Consider the following 22,182-nt stretch of genomic DNA (forward strand, 5'->3'; position numbering starts at 1 on the left):
GAAAGTAGAATAAGTATGGCCTCAATACGACTTGTTTTCATGTGGGCCATCAAAAATATCAGATGCTGCATCTCAAAGCCATTCACAATTCAATTTCCTCACAGTTGGAAACATCTACTGGCCACCCATTTTATGCCCATGCGATTGTAAAGTATCTGGCTCTAATAATTCCAATTGCACCACCCAGAAGGGCCATCATCCTTTAGACAAATATAAGAAAATACTAAACTTCCCAAAGGCTCTACAACAGGAATGTTTGCAGAGGCTGGTCTATAGAAATGTTATGGAACATGGCTATATCTCACCATGGAACAAACCACTAAGGTATATTTTTGCTATGATGCTTCTGGTATAATTCATTACTGGCTATTATCATCTAAAACTAAAAGCCAAATTAAACACAGGTGCTCGGTTTGTGGCAGGGCTTTACAACTCGCCCTTTTTCTTGCAGATGGAATGGAGTGCTTTTCTATTCACCCTTCAAAAACTGTTAATTAAATACTGTTCCGAATTGGACATAAAGCCAATATGTAGCATAGAGGAGAACCCGCTAGTATAAATGAAATCCCAGCCTTCTTATGACGTGTGTTAAAGCCTTCATGGCAAGGAGGTAAAAAAAATGGTAGTTCCCTTTAAAACCGAAACCGGGTAATTACACAACAGTATGAGACCTTGAAGTTTTTGTTATGTCTAAGTCAATCCTTCCTTGTCCAGAAAACTGTCTCTGCCTCTAAGCCATTTGGAGATTTCCAGAAAGGCCCATGTTTCTCAAGAACCTTTAGATTTGGGGCTAAGTCTGTGACGTTTTAGGGTCGCAGAGACATAGTTCTTTCAGTGGTACAATCTCTATTGTTGAGAGCTTCCTATTACCCAGGAGAAAGGGTCATTAAGCAGACCAAAATGGAGGCTGGAAATTGTATGAACTTGATGACATTGTGCAACTTGAGGTCAATGGTTGTCCAATGGTGAAGAAAGTCTGGAAACGATACTAATTGCAAGTGTTCCAAAATCCACTGGATCGAATATTGAGGGTACTTTAACATAATAGATTTGTATACAGGATTCCATTTTGGAAATATCATGGATCACACCAGATTCTGTGGAAATGATGCACATATGTTATGAGGGAAAATGAAAATGAACAGACGCATAAACATTAAAATTTCTAGAAGATATTGGGACAGCGGAGATAAGATAATTGACCTCATGCATGTCCTAGTGCCGAGTGTTCGGCATGGAGCCGCTACTTACGGTTATAGTAGCCCTTGACAGTGCAGACCAGACTGAAGAGTTGGATCACCCAGCAGAAGCTGCTCTGCATCTGCTTCACAAACACACAAGAGAGCAGCTGTGGGGAATACAGAAAACAATGCAGGTTAATCACTGACAAAGTACAATGGGGCAACAGTGATGAGACTGATGTGACATCTGTCACATTATGTGATTTACTACAACCATTGGTACCTTACCTGACTACAAGAGTTAGAGGGTGAGGAAGAGCAGAAGGAAGATTCATTTTAGACTGGCCCCAGAATTGATGCTCAAAGCACTAGATTTATCAACCCTCTACCATTTGCAAGTGCCAATTCTTCCTAAGGAGGGACTTAGAACAGATGCAGCTTGAGATGTCAGATAGGCCCAGTATTACACTCTCTGCTTCACAAAGCATATAAATGAATGTCCTTCGAGAACATAAATCTAAAAAATCTGATATAAGAGGTGACTAAAAGTGGTGAAATGGGATAAAATGGAATAAAAGTGGTAAAGTGGTAAAATGCCTGTTATGGATTTCGTCAGTAATTTGCGGAATTACTATACTATACAAACCAGGTTCTAGTCCTCCAATTCATAAGGTGCAGAAAGTTGTGGGAAACAGCAGATTTTAAAACCCAATGACTGTAGTCACAAAGAGAATATTGTTCTAGGTTTCTTTCCCATGGATTTGTGCACCATGTACCCTCAGGAATAATGAAAAAACAAAAACTGTAGACGCTGTGGTAAAATACTATGCCTGGACCACTCTTAAGGACCACTATTGTGACAGGTAGTCAGTGACAAGAGGACAACCCTGCTCCTTACCGACAGCATGTTCTTGGCGATGATGATAGCAATGTTGTAAAAGATGAGGCAGTCCCAAAGGGCGAGGCGCACTTTCAATGGCTTCTGCAGCATGGCTGTGCCAAACAAGAGAAGGTAGAAGCATGCCAGCAAGTAACCAAGGCCAAAGATGCTGATGCGGGTGGCCCCAGTGACAAAGACCACAGCCAGAACAAACCAGTAGAGGTATCGAAACACTACCACCTTCAGCATGTCCAGGTAAGACCTGCAACAACAATTAAAAGTACCACACTCAACGGAGTGACCATATAATGGACAATAAAAGCACCAGAACTACACAGTGGAGATTGCCTGTGGGCAACAAAGGAGAGCCACGTTGACATGGATTCTCCCAGGGTTGCAAGAGTGTGCCCACCTGCAGTTGATAAAATTTGGCACTGGGTAATGCCGGTCCATGGAATCGTCCAAGATGTCCACATTCTCGCCACCTGTAGTGTACCATTCCTCCTTTTTTTCATCAGCAAACACCTTCCATTGCTGAGAAGCGCAAAGCAACAACAGGAAATCATCTGCAGAAGTAATAAAAGCAATGTCAAGGAAAAAGACTGACCCAATTTCAGTATCCTGGGTAAGAGGTTAAGTATAGGAAAGAAACCCAACACTGTACCCTACTCATTTCAAGACCATGACCGTGATGCACTACACAGAGACTAATTTTCTCTACCTTCTCCTGATGTAACCTAAAACTCACACTTACTGAATTCTCTTTGCAACAGCTTAATCAAGCCAGGAATAGCTTTGAGACCATGTAGTTTGCAGTGCTGTGATGTATTGTGCTAGATGCTTCACACAAGTGCAGGCCTTATCAAGCCTCTGCATCAATATTTTCAATTTAAAAACATGGCGCCTCGTTGTGGCCAGACTGACCTTCTGATTTGCCTTCTTCACATACTTGGAAACACTGAAGTACTAATTAAGTTTGAAGTGTTGTATTTCATCATGATATCATTGGACATTAACCAGTTCATTGCCAAAAGCAGACAAATGCACAGGACAGACTCCACAAAGCAGCCATCGTCAAAAAGCTGCCAGGATGGACAGATTTCTTCATCCTTCTTGATGTTGAAAAGTTAAGTATCATTTGACTGCTGGTTTGAAATGGCCAATCTGTAGTAAGAAGTACTATTTACAATGCTAATAACTCAAGGTTACTTAACACATAAAAGATTGACACATGAAAAAAGCCATATGGAAATAACTTTCTGGGTAGGAGGAACTTGGGTATAGTAGACCCCAGAGCTAGATGGCTAGCTCTTACTTACTGATGAGGTTTATTGAATTCGGAGGAATGTAGAAATCTGGCAGGTACATCCACTTGATGAGTGCAGAGTTGATTGGAATGGAATGCTTCCATCGCCAGGGGTAATCTGAGAAAACAGACAAGATGTCAGCAGTAGCCTACTTGAAGGCCTCCCATTTGTCAAAAGCACCACACAAAATGTAAGAACAAATATCTGTACAGCAATAATACATCTAGAAGAGAAGTCAACAAGGGTGGTAGATCCAATTCTGGTCAGTGTTTAATTTGCAAACAAAATTAAGTACAAGAGCCTAAGGTTTTTCTTAAGAGCCTACTGATGGAGCAGTTGCTACATATTAAGGTAGATTAGACTAGATTCCAACTCATGCCGCTTTCTTCCATTGCCCTACACTTCTTGTCTTCTTTATTCAATGTATTCAACTTCGCCCTTCACCCACGGAACAGACAACGTGAATGTGGTCATGTGAACAATCCTCCTTCTTCAAAGCAAAACATAGCATGCAGACCTTCAAAAAACCCTTCAAACAAATAACCAGGAGTAGCCAAGGTTCAAATGGAAGGTTAGGACGCATGGGTTTGTTCGACCTACTCTTCACCACCCATTCCATACACCCTGAGAAATCTCAAACAAAGTAGGAACATTCCTTTATGTTACCTGTGGTATTGAAGGATGGTCTCTGAACAGATACAGATTTTCCTGCATCACACATTGGACCATGATATGTGATCTCACATTGCATGGATAACCAAGGATTTTACTGCTATATAGTGAATACAAATCTAAGCAAGAACAGGTTGAAGAACAGCCCTCTTTTTTCACATGTCCATGGGAATGGGAGAAGCATACCTAGGCAGAGAACAGGGGGCATCCCCACACACAGCAGATATTGGTAGAGAGTGAAGAAGAGTAGGAAGATGCAGTACTTTGGCCAAAGTTTGGCAATGGCTTCCCGCCGGCGCCGTGTCAGGATGACGATTAACCAACAGCTGTGTATGATCACCATGAAATTCATGCGTTGGCCAATCACATTTACCGTTAACAGGAAGCAGATCTGTAGTAACCGAGAGAAGGAAAGACAATAAAGGTCAAAGGCACTGGAGAAAGATAGCTTAATACAAGCATAGACCAATGAGTGATGTAGTGAAGTAAAACCCAACAGAATGGCTATAGATCTAAAGAGATCCAAACTGGAAATAGAAGAGGAGCATAATCACCAAGAAAATGAGGAAACATAACATAACTTTTTAGAGACCCGTTGATAGATCTGTGTTCTTGGGTTGCACTGGACTCACTTCTGGGTCATATGGGAACTTTTCATGAGGCAAGTCTTTAACTAACCTCCAAGCCAAATTTGTAGAAGAAATAGTTCATGAAATATTTGGCACAGCTGATGATTCCCTGGTCTAGCTTCTCGCGAGGAACACCCTCGAAGATAGTCTGGGTGCCGGGTGGCAACAGCTGGTAGCGCTTGCGGTAATATTCCTGATGGCGGTACACTATTGCCTCAAAAACCAGCAACATGAGAACCAACAGGTGATTCTGTGAAAAGACAAGTTTCAATTATTTGGCAAATGGTTGTTTGGGGTGTATCACCAGATTGACTTCACCAGCTAGAAACTGACAGGCATACACTGATGACAGGTTAACCAGGCAGGCTTCTGCAATGTAGCAATACTATCAGCACGGAGGACACTAAGGAGGAGCATGTCAAACAGACAGGCAAAGACCTTCCATAAGCACAGTGGGTAAAGACCTATTGGCTCATGCGGGGGGACTAGATCTGGCGAAAACAAGGCTTAATATCCATTTAACTCCAGAATGGGAACAGTGGATGTAAAACAGACAATGAAACCAAGGTCTTTGTGCTGCATACTAATGCTAAGGCTGCACATTTCAACTACGAAATTAAAAAGTCTGTTTTTCTGTAGCGTATATATTGCCTGTTAACGTCCACACTTAAATATATAAATATATATATATATATATATATATATATATATATATATATATATATATATATCCCCCTCGCCCCAAATCATCTGCTTTTAACAGATGCACAATGTTAGAGAAGTAATAGGTTAGCCTTGCAAAACATAGCCTCCCCTGGCCTGTGATATACCTGGGTGTCTCGCCACCCTTCACCACCATCCTCTAAGCAACCCTCCACCCCCTTATGCAAAATTATGAAAAAAATGACATGGCCCCCTGCCACCTTCCCACACTAACTTAAAAAAAGACCCTCTTCCTCGTAAATATACAAAAATAATACCACCCACCTCTACCACTGTTTGCATACACCAACCCTCCCTGTCCAAAAGTAAAAAAAAAGGTTGACCTCTTTCCACTCAAATTTAAAGCAAAGTGTTGGCGCTGCTCATATTTTTCTACATCGGCGAGGTCAGGAGAGAGCCACCCTGACAGGGAATGTGATGGTTGGTACAGGCTGTGCACTACTAATGTTCTCCCATCACCCTCCTGATTGTAGAGATGCAGGAGAGTTGAAAGATAGCAGATGACATAGCCAGCTACCGCTCCACCATCACGCTTAGGTCTCCACTGTCCCTGGCTGGGCAGGGGAACACAGCTGAAACAAGCACTTGCCCTAGTGAAGCAACATTAGCGGGAAACAACTTGACTTTCCCACTGTTGTTACATCACAGCAATGAATAACCACATTTAAAATCCAGTTATTCATGCAAAAGGCTCCTACATAAGCTGTAAATAAAGTGATTTTAACAAGACTGAATTATTTGGCCCTCATTCCTAGGTAATTCACAATTGCCAGTAACAGGAGTAGGGCTAACGAGGTCCATGGGCAAACAACCCCTCGCCAGTTCTCCCCTTATACTCTGAATGAAGGCCTACTCGGGAAAGCCATGAGTAGAACCGCTGTCATGTGGTCGATTCCAATGTAGCCAAATAATACATTTGCTCTTATGCACAAGTCTCTGACCTGCTAATGATGAATAAGGTATTCTAAAAGCTTAACACGTAAAAGGAATATGCTACTTACCAGTATGCATCTGTTCTTGGCATGTAGGGCTGCTGACATTCATATCTATGCATAGATCGCCGCCTAGTGTTGGGTCCGGATGATTGCACATTGTTGTCCTGGAAGAGTCTTCGAAGTATCACGAGATAGGTGGCTCCTCCCCTGGACTACAGTGCGCATGGGCATCCTCTCCATCCTCAGATTGTTTTTCACCATTGTGGCAAAGATGGAGTAGGATACAGTACGTGATGTCCATGCTAGAGATTAATTCTGAGTGCTAGAGCTGTGATAGGCACCGGGGAGGAGGGCGGGAGATATGAATGTCAGCAGCCCTACATGCCAAGAACAGATGCATACTGGTAAGTAGCATATTCCGTTCGAGGCATGTGGGCTGCTGAATTCATATCTATGCATAGAATGGATAGCAGTCTCCCCCTTAGCGGTGGTTGCCCGTGCCAGCTGCAGCAGTCTGAAAAAGAGTCTTGAGAACAGCCTGTCCTACAGCTGCTTGCTGCTTGGAGTGTACATCTACACAGTAATGTTTGGTAAATGTATGTATGGTAGACCATGTGGCTGCTCTACATATTTCTTCTAGAGGAATGTTTCCTAGGAAAGCCATGGATGCCCCTAACTTGCGTGTTGAATGCGCTCTTGGGGGAACTGTTAATATGCGTTTAGCTTTCTGATAACAAATTTGTATGCACTTAACAATCCATCTGGCTACACCTGATTTGGAAATGGGGTTGCCTTTATGCTGTGGTGAAAAGGCAACAAACAGTTGCTTAATTTTCCTGAAATGTTTTGTCCTGTCTATATAGTACAGGAGAGCTCTTTTGACGTCTAGTGTATGTAGAGCTCTTTCTGCCACTGAATTTGGATTTGGGAAGAACACTGGCAGTTCAGTTGTTTGATTGATGTGGAACTGAGATACCACCTTTGGCATAAATTTAGGGTTTTTACGTAGCACTACCCTATTTGCGTGAATTTGGATGAATGGCTCCTGAATAGTTAGGGCTTGCAGCTCACTAACTCTTCTAAGTGATGTAATAGCCACTAAAAAAGCCACTTTCCACGTTAGGAATTGTATTTCACACGAGTGTAGAGGTTCAAAAGGTGGTCCCATCAGTCTGGTTAGAACCACGTTCAGGTTCCAGACAGGTGAAGGTGGGTGTCTCGGAGGAATCACTCGTTTGAGTCCCTCCATGAAAGCTTTAATAGCAGGTACTCTGAAGAGTGAAAGGTGCAGCCTGTTTTGAAGATAAGCTGCCACCGCAGCTAAATGTATACGTATGGAACTGTAGGCTAGATTGCATCTGTGTAAATGTAACAGATAACATATGATGTTTTGAGCTGATGCATCTAGCGGATTTACGTCATTATTGTTACAATAGATGACACTTTGCCGCATAGCATGCTCTGGTTGTAGGTCTTCTTGCCTCCTTGATAATATTCATGCAGTCAGGAGGCAAGTTCAGGTAACCAAACTCTATGACTTCAGGAGCCAGATCGCAAGGTTCAACTGTTGCGGATCGGGGTGCTGAATGTCTCCATGGCTCTGCGTTAAAAGACTGGGTGTTAATTGCAGCCTTTGATGAGGCACCACGGAAAGTTCTAGGAACGTGGAGTACCACGGCTGCCTCGCCCACGTTGGAGCAACTAGGATGAGGGTCATTGAGTGTTGTCGTAGTTTGCGCGCCACTAGTGGTATGAGCGGGGCTGGTGGAAAAGCGTACGCAAATATGCCTGACCAGTTCATCCATATCGCATTGCCCTGAGACTGCGGGTGTGGAAACCTGGCGGCGAAGATTTGGCATTTTGCGTTTTCTCTTGTGGCAAACAGGTCTATCTCTGGGTGACCCCACCGCTGGAAGTACGGTTGTTGCACTGAGGGATGTATCTCCCACTCGTGCATCTGGTGGCTGTGTCTGCTGAGCAGATCCACCATCTGATTGTCCCTGCCTGGGAGGTGTTCCGCCATGAGGAATATGTTCCTCTGAATGGCCCACTTACACATGTTTTGCACTAGATGTGACAACTGTGGAGAGTGTGTCCCTCCTTGCTTCTGTATGTAGTACATGGCAGTCATGTTGTCCGTGCGGATCAGCACTACCTTGTTGCACAAATGTACTTTGAACGCCTTCATTGCCATAAAGATTGCCATCAGTTCCAGTAGGTTGATGTGCATCCTCTTTTGCTGTGTCGTCCATAGTCCCTGCACTGTGTAATGGAGGACATGCGCTCCCCATCCCAGGAGAGATGTGTCCGTCGTCAGCACTATTTGCGGTACAGGCTCTTGGAACGGTCGTCCCCTGCAAAGGTTTTGTGGGTTCCACCAATGCAGAGAGTTGTATGCGCGACCGGTCACCAACACTAGGTCTGTTAATTGTCCTCGAGCCTGGTTCCACTGTCGTGCTAAGCACTCCTGAAGCGGACGCATGTGTAGTCTCACGTGAGGGACTATGAAGATGCAGGAGGCCATCATGCCTATCAACTGCATAAACACCCTTGCTGTGAGCGAGTTTTGGGGTCTGAATTTTTGAATCAGTAATTGAATGCTGTTGATTCTTGCCGAGTTTGGCTGCGCCTGTGCTGCCAGAGTGTCTATTGTTGCTCCCAGGTACTCTTGTACGTGGGCGGGTTGAAGATGAGAATTTTGGGTAGTTTAATGTGAAGCCGAGGCTGTGTATGAGGTGAATAGTGCGTGACATGTGGCTGGCACATTGCTGGGCTGACTTTGCTTGGAAAAGCCAGTCGTCCAGGTAGGGGTAGACGTGAATATGGTTCCTCCGTAGGTGCGCAGCTACTGTCGCTAGGCACTGGGTAAACACCCAGGGGGCTGTTGTCACCCCGAAAGGCAGGACCTTGAACTGGTAGTGCTGATTCTGTATGGTAAATCTGAGATATTTCCTGTGTGCAGGATGTATCGGTATGTGGAAATATGCGTCTTTCAGGTCTAGTGTTGCGAGGAAATCTCCCTGACTGAGCAATGGTAGAACCTGCTGTAGAGTGAGCATGTGAACATTTTCTGACAAGATGTATTGGTTTAGGGGCCTGAGGTCCAGTATTGGCCTGAGAGACCCGTCCTTTTTGGGGATTAAGAAGTACAGCGAGTATACCCCTGTACCCTGTTCCTGTACAGGTACGAGTTCTATGGCCCCTTTTTGCAGCATGCTGATGACTTCTTGCTGCAATAAGTGTATGTGCTCTGCGAACATAGGACGGTGTCTTGGGGGTATGTTGGGCGGAGTGGAGGTTAGCTCTAGACAATAGCCGAATTGGATAAGTTGTCTCACCCACCTGTCTGTGGTAATGCTTTCCCAGACTGGCAGGAACTGTTGTAATCGTCCCCCGACTGGTGTTACATGGTCTGGGGGCAGTGACAAGGCGTCACTGTTTAGTATTGGCGAAGGATCTGGTGTTGTTATTCCCTCGTCCTCTGCCTTTGTTGCTGTTGCCACGGTATCCACCTCTATTGTTTTTATTATAGGTGGTCTGCGTGCTCCCTTTATTGTATGGAGTCTGCTGGGATGCCTGGCCTCGTGCAGCTCCTCTGTTACCGGAGCGACAAAAGGAGCCTCCTCTGAACTGTTGTGACTGCAAGGCACCCATAGACTTGGCTGTCTCAGTGTCCTTTTTAATCTTCTCTAATATTGTGTCCACATCAGGACCAAATAAATAATCAGGGTTCACAGGCTGATTTAATAATGTGGTTTGAATCTCAGGTTTGAACCCAGAGATGCGTAACCAAGCATGTCTCCTGAGCATGACACTTGTATTGATGGCCCTGGCTGCTGTGTCTGCTGCGTCTAGCGCACATTTAATAGATGCGTTAGATAGGAGTTTTCCCTCTTGTATTAGTGTCTCTGCTCCCTCCTTGGAGGCATCAGGCAAATGTTGTAGCAGTTGCTCTAGTGTGTCATAATGAGCCCTATCATATCTGGCTAATAGCGCTTGTGTATTAGAAATTCTCCATATATTAGCTGCTTGAGCAGCCACCCTTTTTCCAGAAGCTTCTAATATCTTAGACTCCTTGTCTGGAGGAGGAGCATTACCAGTGGTTTGTGAGTTGGCACGCTTACGAGCATTTGATACCACCAAAGAGTCTAATGGCAGCTGTCCCTTAATATATGTAGGGTCCACAGGTGCTGGCCTGTATTTTCTTTCGATTCTGGGGTTAACAACCCTTGCTCTTGTGGTTTCCTTGAAAATGTCTCCTGCGTGTTTAAGGACACCTTTTAACATTGGCAATGTTTTGACTGATTTTTCTGAAGTGGAAAAAGTGTCAAATAGGAAGTCTTCTTCAATTGGGTCAGCATGCATTTCCACATCATGATTGTGTGCTGCCCTTTCTATTAATGCGTTAAACGCAGCTGTATCCTCTGTTAGCGAAGTTTTGACAGTATAATAAGGAGTGTCAGGAATAGTCTGTGACTCCCCCGGGTCGACAGGGTCTGTCCAGGCTTGAGTCTGGTCATCCTGATCCGTGTCCACAGGGTAATTAAATTCTTCATTGTAGTCATACTCCATATCCTCATCATTGCGTGTGGGTGAGTATGCAGAGGTGTCTTGGCCATGGTAACTTACAGTCTCAAAAAGGACAGGTGATGTGGAAGAATCCCTTTTCTTTTTGAGTGGAATTTTATATGTTTCAAGAGGATTTTCTGACCTGATCTTCCTCTGATAAATAGTAAGTCTGCCTGTGTCAGAGTCGATATGTAGCTTAGACTGGTCGTCATGGGAGGGCTCTTGGTACACAATGTCCTCTTCTAGAGAATGACTCCTTTTACCCATTGACACCTTTTTGGACGTTTCGATCCCCGTCTTCGGATCGAGCGCCTTAGGCCTTGCAGTTGGGGGCAATCCGAATTTTATCGGTGGCATAGTATTCGTCGACTGACTGACCTTCTTTGGGGCTGTCGTCGTCATCGGTCCGACCGACTTTGTCTGTTCGCCAATACGTTTTTGGCCTTGCGTCGACTTAGGCGCCTGTTGCGTTGGAGGCGCGCTCTTCTGCCTCGACTCGACGTGGTCCTTCGAGCCGGTCTTGGACTTCGGCTCGAGGCCTTTGACGAACTGTGGCTTGTCGACTCGTTGCTTCGGATCGAGAACCTTCCGAGACTCGAGTCCCTTGTTTGTGTCGCTGTCCGTCGACGTCGACCTCGTCGGCTCGACGTGCCTGACTTTAGATATGGACTTCAGCGTACCGATCTTCGGGTCGACGCCCTTTATTTGTGACCCCGCAGGGTTGTCAACACCTTTTTTCTTTGTCGAACCCGATGGATCCAAACTCTTCGATCCGAAGACTGTCTCCAGCAGTTTCGGTTTCGACTCCATGGCTTTCGGTTTCGATTTAACCAGTGACTGGTAACGTTCGACCGATGGCTCGTGTGATATATTCTTAGCCGGGCCGAGACGCGGGGCTATAGAATGTTTGTCATGATCTTGGCTAAGCCCTGTTGGCGATGCCTCGACCTGAGCCCTTGGAAGTCTTTCCGTGTCTGTATCGGGCCCCGTACTCACTGTTGGGCCTTGTTCATCGCTCGAGTCGTCATCGACGGCTCCGATGGCCGATGCGTCGTCCCTTACCTCGACGACGTTTTCATTTTCGACGCTTCCTTCCTCGTCTTCATAATAGTTGGAGTCATGCTCCGAACCGGGATCCGACTGCTGTTCTGGATCCTCAGTCTCGACGACCGCATCGTCTTCTTCATCGAAGATATTCACCAGGTCGGGCGCTGGCTTCGCCATCGTTTGTCTCGCTGCGCGCCGAAGTCGAAGCGTCTTCCTTGATCTGAATTTGGCACAAGCTAGGCAGTTGGCCTCATTGTGCTCCGGAGATAGACACTTGTTGCACACCGGGTGTACATCGTACAAAGGGGGCATCGTTTGAACGGGCTCCATTCCATCGATGATCGGGCCTCTGTTGTCGAAAAGGCCACGCGGCTCTCTTCGACGTCGTGCTCGAAAAGAACTGGAACAAGTACTCCGCACCGATCGAAATAACAATACCGACGACCCCGAAGGCCTTTTGGCCCTTAGAAAAGGTTTCCGAACTTGAGTACGTCCGAACCCAATTGTGGAGAAAAACAATCTGAGGATGGAGAGGATGCCCATGCGCACTGTAGTCCAGGGGAGGAGCCACCTATCTCATGATACTTCGAAGACTCTTCCAGGACAACAATGTGCAATCATCCGGACCCAACACTAGGCGGCGATCTATGCATAGATATGAATTCAGCAGCCCACATGCCTCGAACATACAGCCACAACCATCAGTAATTGTAGTCTTAGTTATCAATATAAATGTAACCACAACGATCGGTTACAACACAACCATAGCCATTCAAAATAATACAACCATCTACCGGGAGACAGCAGGTGTAGTACAACCATAAATCACGGTAATAGCAGGACCTTAGCCATTGGTAAAAGTGTAAATGTTATCATTGGCACAGTCATAGTGATTTATGGTAATACAACTACAGCTATCTGCATTAGCAACACCTAAACCACCTGTAATATTACAACTGTGGCCACTGATAGTAACAGCAATGTATCCAGCAGTAATAGCACCACCTTAGCCACCCCTAACTGCTCAATCAAAGCCATTAAGCCATTTGTGGAAGTTCAACCTTAGCCATCAATAAGAGCACAACCATACCCACTGATAATCATCAGCAAGTGCCACCATTTGCAGAAGTGAAGATATTGTACAACCATATTCATCCGTAAGAGTACCAACGTAATCATTAATATCATGCCATCTACCTGCTATAATAGTACAGCATAAGCCATCAGAAACAGTGCATCTTTAACCATCGCAATAGTAAAATGTTAGTCAGTGTGTTACTCATACCTTAGCTAATGCTAAAAGTGCCATATTAACTATCTGCAATTGTGCCGCAGGCAACAGCAATACATTTTAATTGGATACATTACATTACACATAGGAAACTGCATAACCTTTGACAAAGCTCCCGCAGCCGCCGAAGGGCTGCCTGCTGCTCGCACCGCCGAAGCCCGGACTTGCATTCTTCTCAACGTGCGCTCCCTGCACCGTCACGCCATCAAAATCTGGGACCTGAACAGCCTCTCGTCCGATGTCACCTTCTTCACGGAAACCTGGACCAACGCCTCCTTCGGTCCTGACATCGCCAACCCCATCCCTGACGGCTACAAGATCCAGAAAAAGGACCGCTCACACCTCCCAGGAGGAGGACTCTCCATCGCACACAAGACCAACCTCCGACTCGCCACATCCAGCACGAGTGACCCCCACTCCAACACAGAACAACTCCACTTCCAGATCCAGACCAGCCCCAGGACCATGCTACGCGGCACCCTCATCTACAGACCGCCAGGACCTCGCACCCGGCTCGCAACCACCATCGCCGAGCTAGCCGCACCCCACGCCATCACCTCCACGGACTACATTCTACTCGGGGACCTCAATTTTCACCTCAACAACAGCAACGACCAGACTCCACCAATCTCCTCGGCAACCTCGCCAACCTAGGACTGAAGCAGCTCGTCAACACACCCACCCTCAGAGCGGGTCACACCCTCGACCCCATCTTCGTGGAAGGATCTAACATCCGGTTCAGCCACACCAACCAGCCCACCTGGACGGACCATCACTACGTCCATTTCACCTTCAACACAACCACCACACTCAAGCCTGCACCATGCCCACCATGACGTAATTGGAGCAAGGTAACAGAGGAACTCCTCAACACCACCCTCCTCCAAGACCCCCCAGTGCCACAACAGACACCAACTCCGCAGCCAGGGAATTCCACCGCTGGGCCTCCTGCTGCGCGGACAAGCTGGCTTCCATCCGCCACCCCGTCAAACAATGCCCCCAGAAGGCCGTCCCAATGAACTACAAGAAGCGAGACGCTCCTGCAGATGCCTAGACAAAACCTTGTGAGCCCAGAAAACCATAGAAGCACGGAACGACCACAAGAGCACCCTAAAGGAATACCAGCAGCGAATAAGGGACACCAAACGGACCTTCATTAGAGACAAAGTCCAGACCAACGTGACCAACGTCAAGGAACTGTTCAACGTCATTCAGCAGTTCACAAAACCCACCTGCGAGGCCACGGATGTCACGCCCTCCCAGGAACTCTGCGACAAGCTCAGCTACTACTTCCATTTGAAGATCAAGGCCATCTATGACAACTTCAGCAAACAAGCGGCGGACAACTCCCCCCTACCTACCGCCGACGATAAGCCCACCATCACATCCTAGGACCCCGCTACCGTCGAACACATCACCGGGACCATGAGTAAAACTCACTCTGGAGCCCCAACAGACCCCTGCCCACCCCACATCTTCCACAGAGCTGCCACTGGCATTGCAACTGAACTGAGACGGATGATCAACACCTCCCCCATATCAGGCACCTGCCCCGACGACTGGAAATGGGCGGAGGTGAAACCCCTCCTCAAGAAACCTTCGGCCGACCCAGCAGACCTGAAAAAATACCGACCCATCTCGCTCCTCTCCTTCGCAGCTAAAGTCACCCAGAGAATTGTGAAAGCCCAGCTAACCGCTTTCATTGAAGAGAACTCCATCCTAGACACCTCCCAGTCAGGCTTCCGTAGCAACCACAGCACCGAGACTGCCCTCCTCGCTTCCACCAATGACATCTGCATGCTACTAGACCAGGGACACACCGCGGCCCTCATCCTGCTAGACCTCTCCACTGTCTTCAACACCGTCTCACATTGCGCGCTTGCAGCCAGACTCCACGACGCTAGGATCCAAGGAAGATCCGGCTGAAAACATTTTTCATGGGAAGTATAGAGGACCATCAGCTAGAAGTTACTGGATTGAGGAAAAAATCTACTTTTTGCCCTGCAGGATCAAAAATCCCGAAAGAAGTGATAACGTTTGAACGTACGGTTTTATCTGGCATATCTGCATTAGAAAAACAGAAGAACTACGTGAAGTACAATCTTGCCAGAACAGAAAAGGATGCGTTATTCACTCTAAAGAATGATAAAACAGTTGTCGTCAAGCAGGCGGATAAAGGTGGAGCAGTGGTTGTTTGGGATATTAACAGATACAAAGAAGAGGTTCTTCGGCAATTAAATGACATCACTTGCTACAGACGTATCTGTAATAATCCAACTAACGAGCTACAAAATCAACTTTTTGACATCATCCAAAAGGGTTTTGATCAAGGCTTTGTAGGCCCCAAAGAATTAGCTTTTTTACAAAATAGAAAGCCTAGAACCCCCGTGTTCTATGTATTGCCCAAAATTCATAAGGACGAAACCAATCCACCGGGCCGCCCCATAGTGTCGGGCTGCGAGTCCTTAATTGAACCAGTGGCCAAGTACATCGATTTTTTTCTAAAACCCTTCATTGAGACAATTCCAGCACACCTCAAAGACACCACAACTTTCTTGAATAAAACAGCGACAATACAGTTTGATGATAAAAGACAACTATTGGTCACACTGGACGTCGTCTCCCTGTATACTCAGATCCCTCAAGATCAGGCTCTTGAAACGCTGGCAATATTTCTGGAAACAAGACAAAGACCAATGAGAGTACCCACTGAGTTTATTCTGGAATTGGCAACATTTGCTTTGTAAAAAAACTTCTTCACCTTCGACTCTGAATTCTTTTACCAAATAAAGGGAGTGGCGATGGGATGCCCATTTGCCCCTGAGTTGGCGGTCATGTTCATGGGACTATACGAAGACAAATTCCTGTATAACGATAATCCTTTCATTGATTGCATATCAAACTACATGCGATATATAGACGATGTGTTTCTCATCTGGACTGGAGGACGTGAAGACTTGGACAAGTTCGTTCATTGGCTAAATTCACGAACAAATGATATTAAATTTAGTTGCACGGCATCAAATAAATCCATCACATTCCTGGATGTCAAAGTTGAACCACATGAAGGAGGCCTATGTACCACCCTATTCCGCAAAACGACGGATCGAAATTAAGCCCTACACTTCTCGAGTAATCACCCACGAAGTCTGAGACAGAACCTACCGTTTGGGCAATTCCTACGGATCCGTAGGAATTGCTCAAGAAAAGAGGACTATTTTGAACATGCCAATCAACTCAAGGAACGGCTTCTACTAAGAGGATACCCCCAAAAACTTTTTTTTAAAACTCCCTTAAAAGAGCTTGGTGGACGCCACGTGAAACGTTGTTGGAAAGGAAGGTCAAATCTGACCTAAAAAGATTGGTTTGTGTTTCAACATTTTGCCCAAAGGCAAATCAACACAGAAAACTAATAACATCTAATTGGCATTTACTCAAAGATTTACATGATGACTTCGCTTCACCACCTTTGTTTGCGTATAAAAAAGAGAAAAGTGTGGCAAACCACATTATCAGAGCAGCTCTACCAGTTGAAAAAGCTCCAACTTTGAGAAGCCTATTTGGTTTCCCCCCAACGTCAGGTCACCACAAATGTGGCACATGTATATGTTGTAACGAAACAATTGAAAATACAGTCTTTTCCTTTGATAACATCAACTGGAAACATGAAACATTCACTAACTGTAAAACAAGGAACGTGGTGTATGCTATTGTCTGCCCCTGTCCCATGTTATACATAGGGAAAACAACTCAGGAAGTGAGACAACGCATTACGCAACATAAGTCAAGAATCCGCAGAGAAGTTGAAAATGCCCCATTAGTGAACCATTGGGTGGCTAAAAATCATGATAAAACCAAATTACAATGGACAGTTTTATCTAAAATTGAGAAAGATCCACGAGGAGGGGATCTGGACGCACGACTTAGCCAGCGAGAAGCGCTGCTAATAATGAAATTCAGCACAGCAGTTAAGGGGCTGAACGAGATCTCTGAAATATACAAACCGATCTAGTTAGCTTCCAACACATAGCCCATTTTTTTCCGCACATTTTGGCGTTTTAAACATGTTCCAGCCAAAACTACGATTCCTATAACCCAAATGGGTTCAACCACGCCCACAGGAAGTGATTCCCTTTCACTTCAACTGTTGGACGACTGAAGGAGTAGGAGCAACTGAAGGAGTAGGAGCGACTAGAGGAGTGAACACGACTTATCCAGGAGATTTCACTGCGAGCAGCAGCGGTAAGAACGGGAGACAAATTCTGATGGTTTCCACTTAACTCCGGAATTGAAGTGATTACGAGCGGTAACACGCTCTGTTTATTCTCCTTCTACAGCGTCCGATTTAAACGCAGTGCTGATGACATGGCTAATACATGATAAATACAAGTTTATATTTGGTAACGGGGATCACGGAGATCACGGGTAAGCCCACTGACAGTGATTACGAGGAGCGAATGATGATTTTATGTTGATTGCACGTCCTCTCCTGTCCTGTGTTGTTAAATCGATGTGTATATATATGTATCCCTTTCCAGCTCCTTCTTCTCTTCTCTGCATTGGAATACAAGTTATTGACCCTCCGGTTTGGAGCCTTGACCCAAGTATTGAGGTAGGCTGAGGGGAGTAAGATGGTGGATAGGGGTGGCACAAGTCCCTTAGTACAGAGCTAAAATCTAAAGAGATGCTTTCTTTCTTTTTTAGTTAACATTGGTCCTGAGGAGAACACTGACAATTACGGGGTTTGAAACGCGTCGACCAACCCGGCCCCGGGTCATTTTTCAAAAAAACCCTCGATTCATAATTATTATTAGAAACAACACGAAGAGTGTTTTGTTATGAACTTTACAAAGAACTATAAACTGTTCCAGTAAATAGGGGTCATTTTTTGCATTTTGCACAGTGTTTTCTTGACACCGGGACCAGTATGTGTGAGTAGAGGGATGAATGTTTGGCCAAGAGTGTTTGAATTTGAGAGCGTATGCAATTTGTTGTTTATATTTTTCTTTATTTTTGTACTGTTGTATATAAATGTATATAGGTTGTTTATATTTCCATGCACAAAACAAATATGTGAAAAATTGAATAATCTTTGAAAAAGAAGCAATTAAAAATTAAATGTTGCAATTCATAAAGCAGGCTTCCATGTTATGTTCATGGCAACCATTTCTAAGACTTAGCAGGTGTAAGTAAGGTTCTCAGCACTGGCAATTGTGTCGTTTCTTCAGCTAGGATCCAAGGAGCTGCCCTTGACTGAATCCAATCCTTCCTCTCCGGCAGAACCCAGATGATCAGACTCCCCCCTCCCATTCTCTCTGAACCTACTGACATCAACTGCGGAGTACCCCAAGGATCATCACTCGGCCCAACTCTCTTCAACATCTACTTGGCACCCCTCGCCGGCATCGTCAGACAGCATGGGCTCAGCATCGTATCCTATGCCGACGACACCCACCTCATCTTCTCACTCACGAAGAATCCCGAAGACACCAGACTCTGCTTCCAGGAAGGAATGAAGAACGTGGCAGCCTGGATAAAGGACAGCTGTCTGAAGCTCAACTCAGAGAAGACTGAAGTCCTCATCCTCGGACCCTGCAGCTCCGCCTGGGAGAATACCTGGTGGCCCTCCGCCCTTGGGATCCCACCAACCCCGACAGACCACTCTCGGAACCTCGGAATCATCCTTGACTCCTCCCTCACCATGAACTGCCAGATCAACTCCGTCGCATCCACCAGTTTCAACTGCCTTCGCATCCTCCGTAAGACCTTTAAATGGATCCCCCCCCCCCCGAATGTTGAAAGACTGTCATCCACGCACTCATAAGCAGCAGACTGGACTACGGCAACGCCCTCTACGCAGGAGTCAACAGCACTCTTCTACACAAACTCCAAACCATCCAGAACGCCGCAGCCAGACTCGTCCTTGGGAAACCAGGTCACGAGCACATGACCCAACACCTACCAGGCCTCCACTGGCTCCCCGTCGAGATGAGCATCACCTTCAAACTCCTCACCCACGGCTACAAATCCTTCAACATCGGCCCCAAATATCTCAATGACAGAGTATCCTTCCACGTACCCAAAAGGAACCTCTGCTCCTCCGACCTCGCCCTGGCAGAAGTCTCCCGCATCCGCACACACAGAACAGACAGGAGAACTTTCTCCTACATCGCAGCCAAGACCTGGAACAAGCTCCCTGTGAACATCAGACGCTCCCCGACCATACCCACTTTCAGGAAGGACCTGAAGATTTGGCTCTTCGACTGATCCGGAGCCACTCAACAAACCCCCCCCCCCCGCGCCTTGAGACCCTTATGGGTGAGTAGCATGCCTACAAACCCCTGACTGATTGATTGGATAATGCAACCATGCTACTATTAATAGATACCCCTTTAGATTAGAAATAGTATAACCCAAACAATTGGCTATTACACAGCTCCTGCCTTCACTATCACTGAGTAATAGTACAAACTGTGCAAACACTGTTAGAGGCGTATAGGAAGCCTGGCAGCAGTGTACACTGCACACCAATTGCCAGATAAGCTTAAGCTTCGTAGTCTGAGCAATCCCCTCGTACCTCTAAATTACAGCAGTAGCATGGTTTGTTCATCGCATCACACAAAGAGCAGTTGTAGCACAACATTTCCATACACTCTACCAGCCCACAGTAGTAGAATAACCTGTACCATGCTAATTCAAGAGCCCTGTAATCAAATTAGCACATGGTTTTTGTAACCTTTAAAAAAAACATAGTAATTAGCATAAACCATCGCACACAAAGGACATTATTGGTACCACTGTGACATTGTCTACCACAAAGCACAGAAATGGTACACCTTTGCCTTTTAAGAAGACGTGTTGCACAGATGGATTGCCTTCAGGTAACCGGAGTTATATTACATTTAATGTCATCATCACAGGTGTGCCGACAAATAGTATGTTCAGTTCAAATATGGCATATAATACAAACATTCAACGAGAAAACCAGCATACACTTTAGAAGGAGAAACTTGTACCTGAATGTATCCCAGGTTAGGAAAGCCCTTCCGGATGCCAAACCAATTGGCTGGATCTACGGGTGCCTTGTAGAGTGTGGAGTTCAGGATCTCCTCATCTTCAAGGTTGGTGCTATTCTTATATGGCTAAAAAAGAAACCGAGGGAACAGTAGTTTGAGCAGAGAGCAGTCAGCAGATGTACCTAAAGCAGACCCTACATCTCACTACATGGTAGAAAGAGTTGAGCTATTGACACTACCCTAGATTTTGAAATTAGCATCTACATAAGAACATTCTCTATCGATTAGAAGATCATTTAAGAGAGGTTAAGGGTAGCAATAGTACATGTATGCTGCTGCCTGTAGTATCCTTAAAATGTACCCATTTTGAAGTCCGATCTATTAAAAGTAGGTGTGCTTTTAGATTTTATGGTTCAGAAGCTGGTTACTAATCTCCTATCATCAATCACGGTTTCTAATCATGTTGCCGAAGATTTGCTTCATGTACAAAGATTCCTCCTTTTGCTCAAAGTTTCTGTGATGTCACTTTTTGTTTTGATGTCATGGAGATGTCCATGAGCAGTTTACATCACTTCCAGCACACCTTTGATTTTGGTGAATCAACACCATGTCTTCACAGGCGTAGTAAGACAGCTCTCGAGTGATTTTTCCAAATTGTTGACAAAACACCACTTCTCTCGACATTGGTCCTCCAGTTCAAAATGCCCACTTCCACAAGACCTAAATACATGCTCCTGAACTAAGTATTTTCCAAACCTTTTCCATTAGCCAAACCTAATAGAATTCAAGTGCCTTCCCTGCTGAAATGACATCAACTCCCACATCCTTCAAAGAAAACTAGGCCTGGCAAAAATATATGAGTGAGAGTGAGAGTGAGTGAGTGAGTGAGTGAGTGAGTGAGTGAGTGAGTGAGTGAGTGAGTGAGTGAGTGAGTGAGTGAGTGAGTGAGTGAGAGAGAGAGAGAGAAAGAAACTCTCTTCAGTGAGGCAGTGAAGGGTTTTTCCTTCCCGAGAAGGATTTAGATAAATCGGTCAAAATGGTGTCTTATTGCAGGAAATATTTCAAGTATATTGGCTAAGCTCTGAACCAAAGCAGCCCAGGTAGCATACTTTGCAGTCCACTTGGAAAAATCCAGAATGTCAGAAAGGAAATTCCTGCCTTGTCAATATGCATTTGTTAAGACGTCAACGAAAGATTGTTGTGCTGTTCCTCAGGGAGGATTAATAGAAAGTCACACGAAAGCTGGAGCCCACTGTGTCTTGCACAGATCTACAGCTGGAAATCCATTTGTTGGATTTTAATGCCCTCACACACCCTTTCAGGTGTCATGCTTCATCATCTGGGCTGCTCCTCGTTGGATCGGCGGTGCAATACCCAACGGGCTCACCTCAAAGAGGGCCACTTTATCGGAGATCTTTTATCCAACAGCCGTATTAGTGTAGACGTGGTAGTGAATGTAAAATGGGGCTGGGAGTACCTGAAATTCTCTTTATTCTGGGGGTCTCCTTCCTCAATTAAAAGCATTGAAACCGACACACATTGGAGTATAATGTCTCCTATTTATGTGTCAGTTAGTGAAAACTTATAGTCACGAACGTCTACACTATCTTGGCCCCACACCCGCACTTCACAATACGACTGTTGGATAAAAGATCTCCGATAAAGTGCTCTATGCCCTTTGCACTTCATGCCTACCTGATTGGTCTCCAACCGTGGGTGGAGACAGATCTACTGCATAATACTTGCCTTAATGCTGTATATACTAAATATTAAAATATCTAGACAACATACAGAAACACACTAATATTCCTGTTCTAATTATTTGCTTGAACTCGCCCCAATGGGTCTGCCACATAGGTCGGATAAAATTTACCATTTTGTGACCAATCATTTTTCAGATATAAATGTGCTGAAAAAAAGGGTTGTGGCTTT

General features: G+C 45.4%; 1 protein-coding gene across 4 annotated transcripts in view; it reads right to left on the bottom strand.

Moving 5' to 3' along the window:
- PIEZO1 (piezo type mechanosensitive ion channel component 1 (Er blood group)) overlaps positions 1 to 22,182 on the bottom strand; it is an 859,941-nt gene that overhangs the window by 181,283 nt on the left and 656,476 nt on the right. For all 4 annotated transcript variants that reach the window (XM_078670084.1, XM_078670083.1, XM_078670082.1 and 1 more), the window contains 7 exons: positions 20,251 to 20,376; positions 4,719 to 4,919; positions 4,227 to 4,431; positions 3,381 to 3,485; positions 2,474 to 2,627; positions 2,080 to 2,323; positions 1,252 to 1,348 (listed from right to left, as the gene is read on the bottom strand). In XM_078670084.1, coding sequence (XP_078526210.1) covers positions 1,252 to 1,348; positions 2,080 to 2,323; positions 2,474 to 2,627; positions 3,381 to 3,485; positions 4,227 to 4,431; positions 4,719 to 4,919; positions 20,251 to 20,376 — 1,132 coding nt within the window. The remainder of the gene's footprint in view (positions 1 to 1,251; positions 1,349 to 2,079; positions 2,324 to 2,473; positions 2,628 to 3,380; positions 3,486 to 4,226; positions 4,432 to 4,718; positions 4,920 to 20,250; positions 20,377 to 22,182) is intronic.

Source organism: Lissotriton helveticus, chromosome 12 (genome assembly GCF_964261635.1).
Source record: "Lissotriton helveticus chromosome 12, aLisHel1.1, whole genome shotgun sequence".
Lineage (NCBI taxonomy): Eukaryota > Metazoa > Chordata > Amphibia > Caudata > Salamandridae > Lissotriton > Lissotriton helveticus.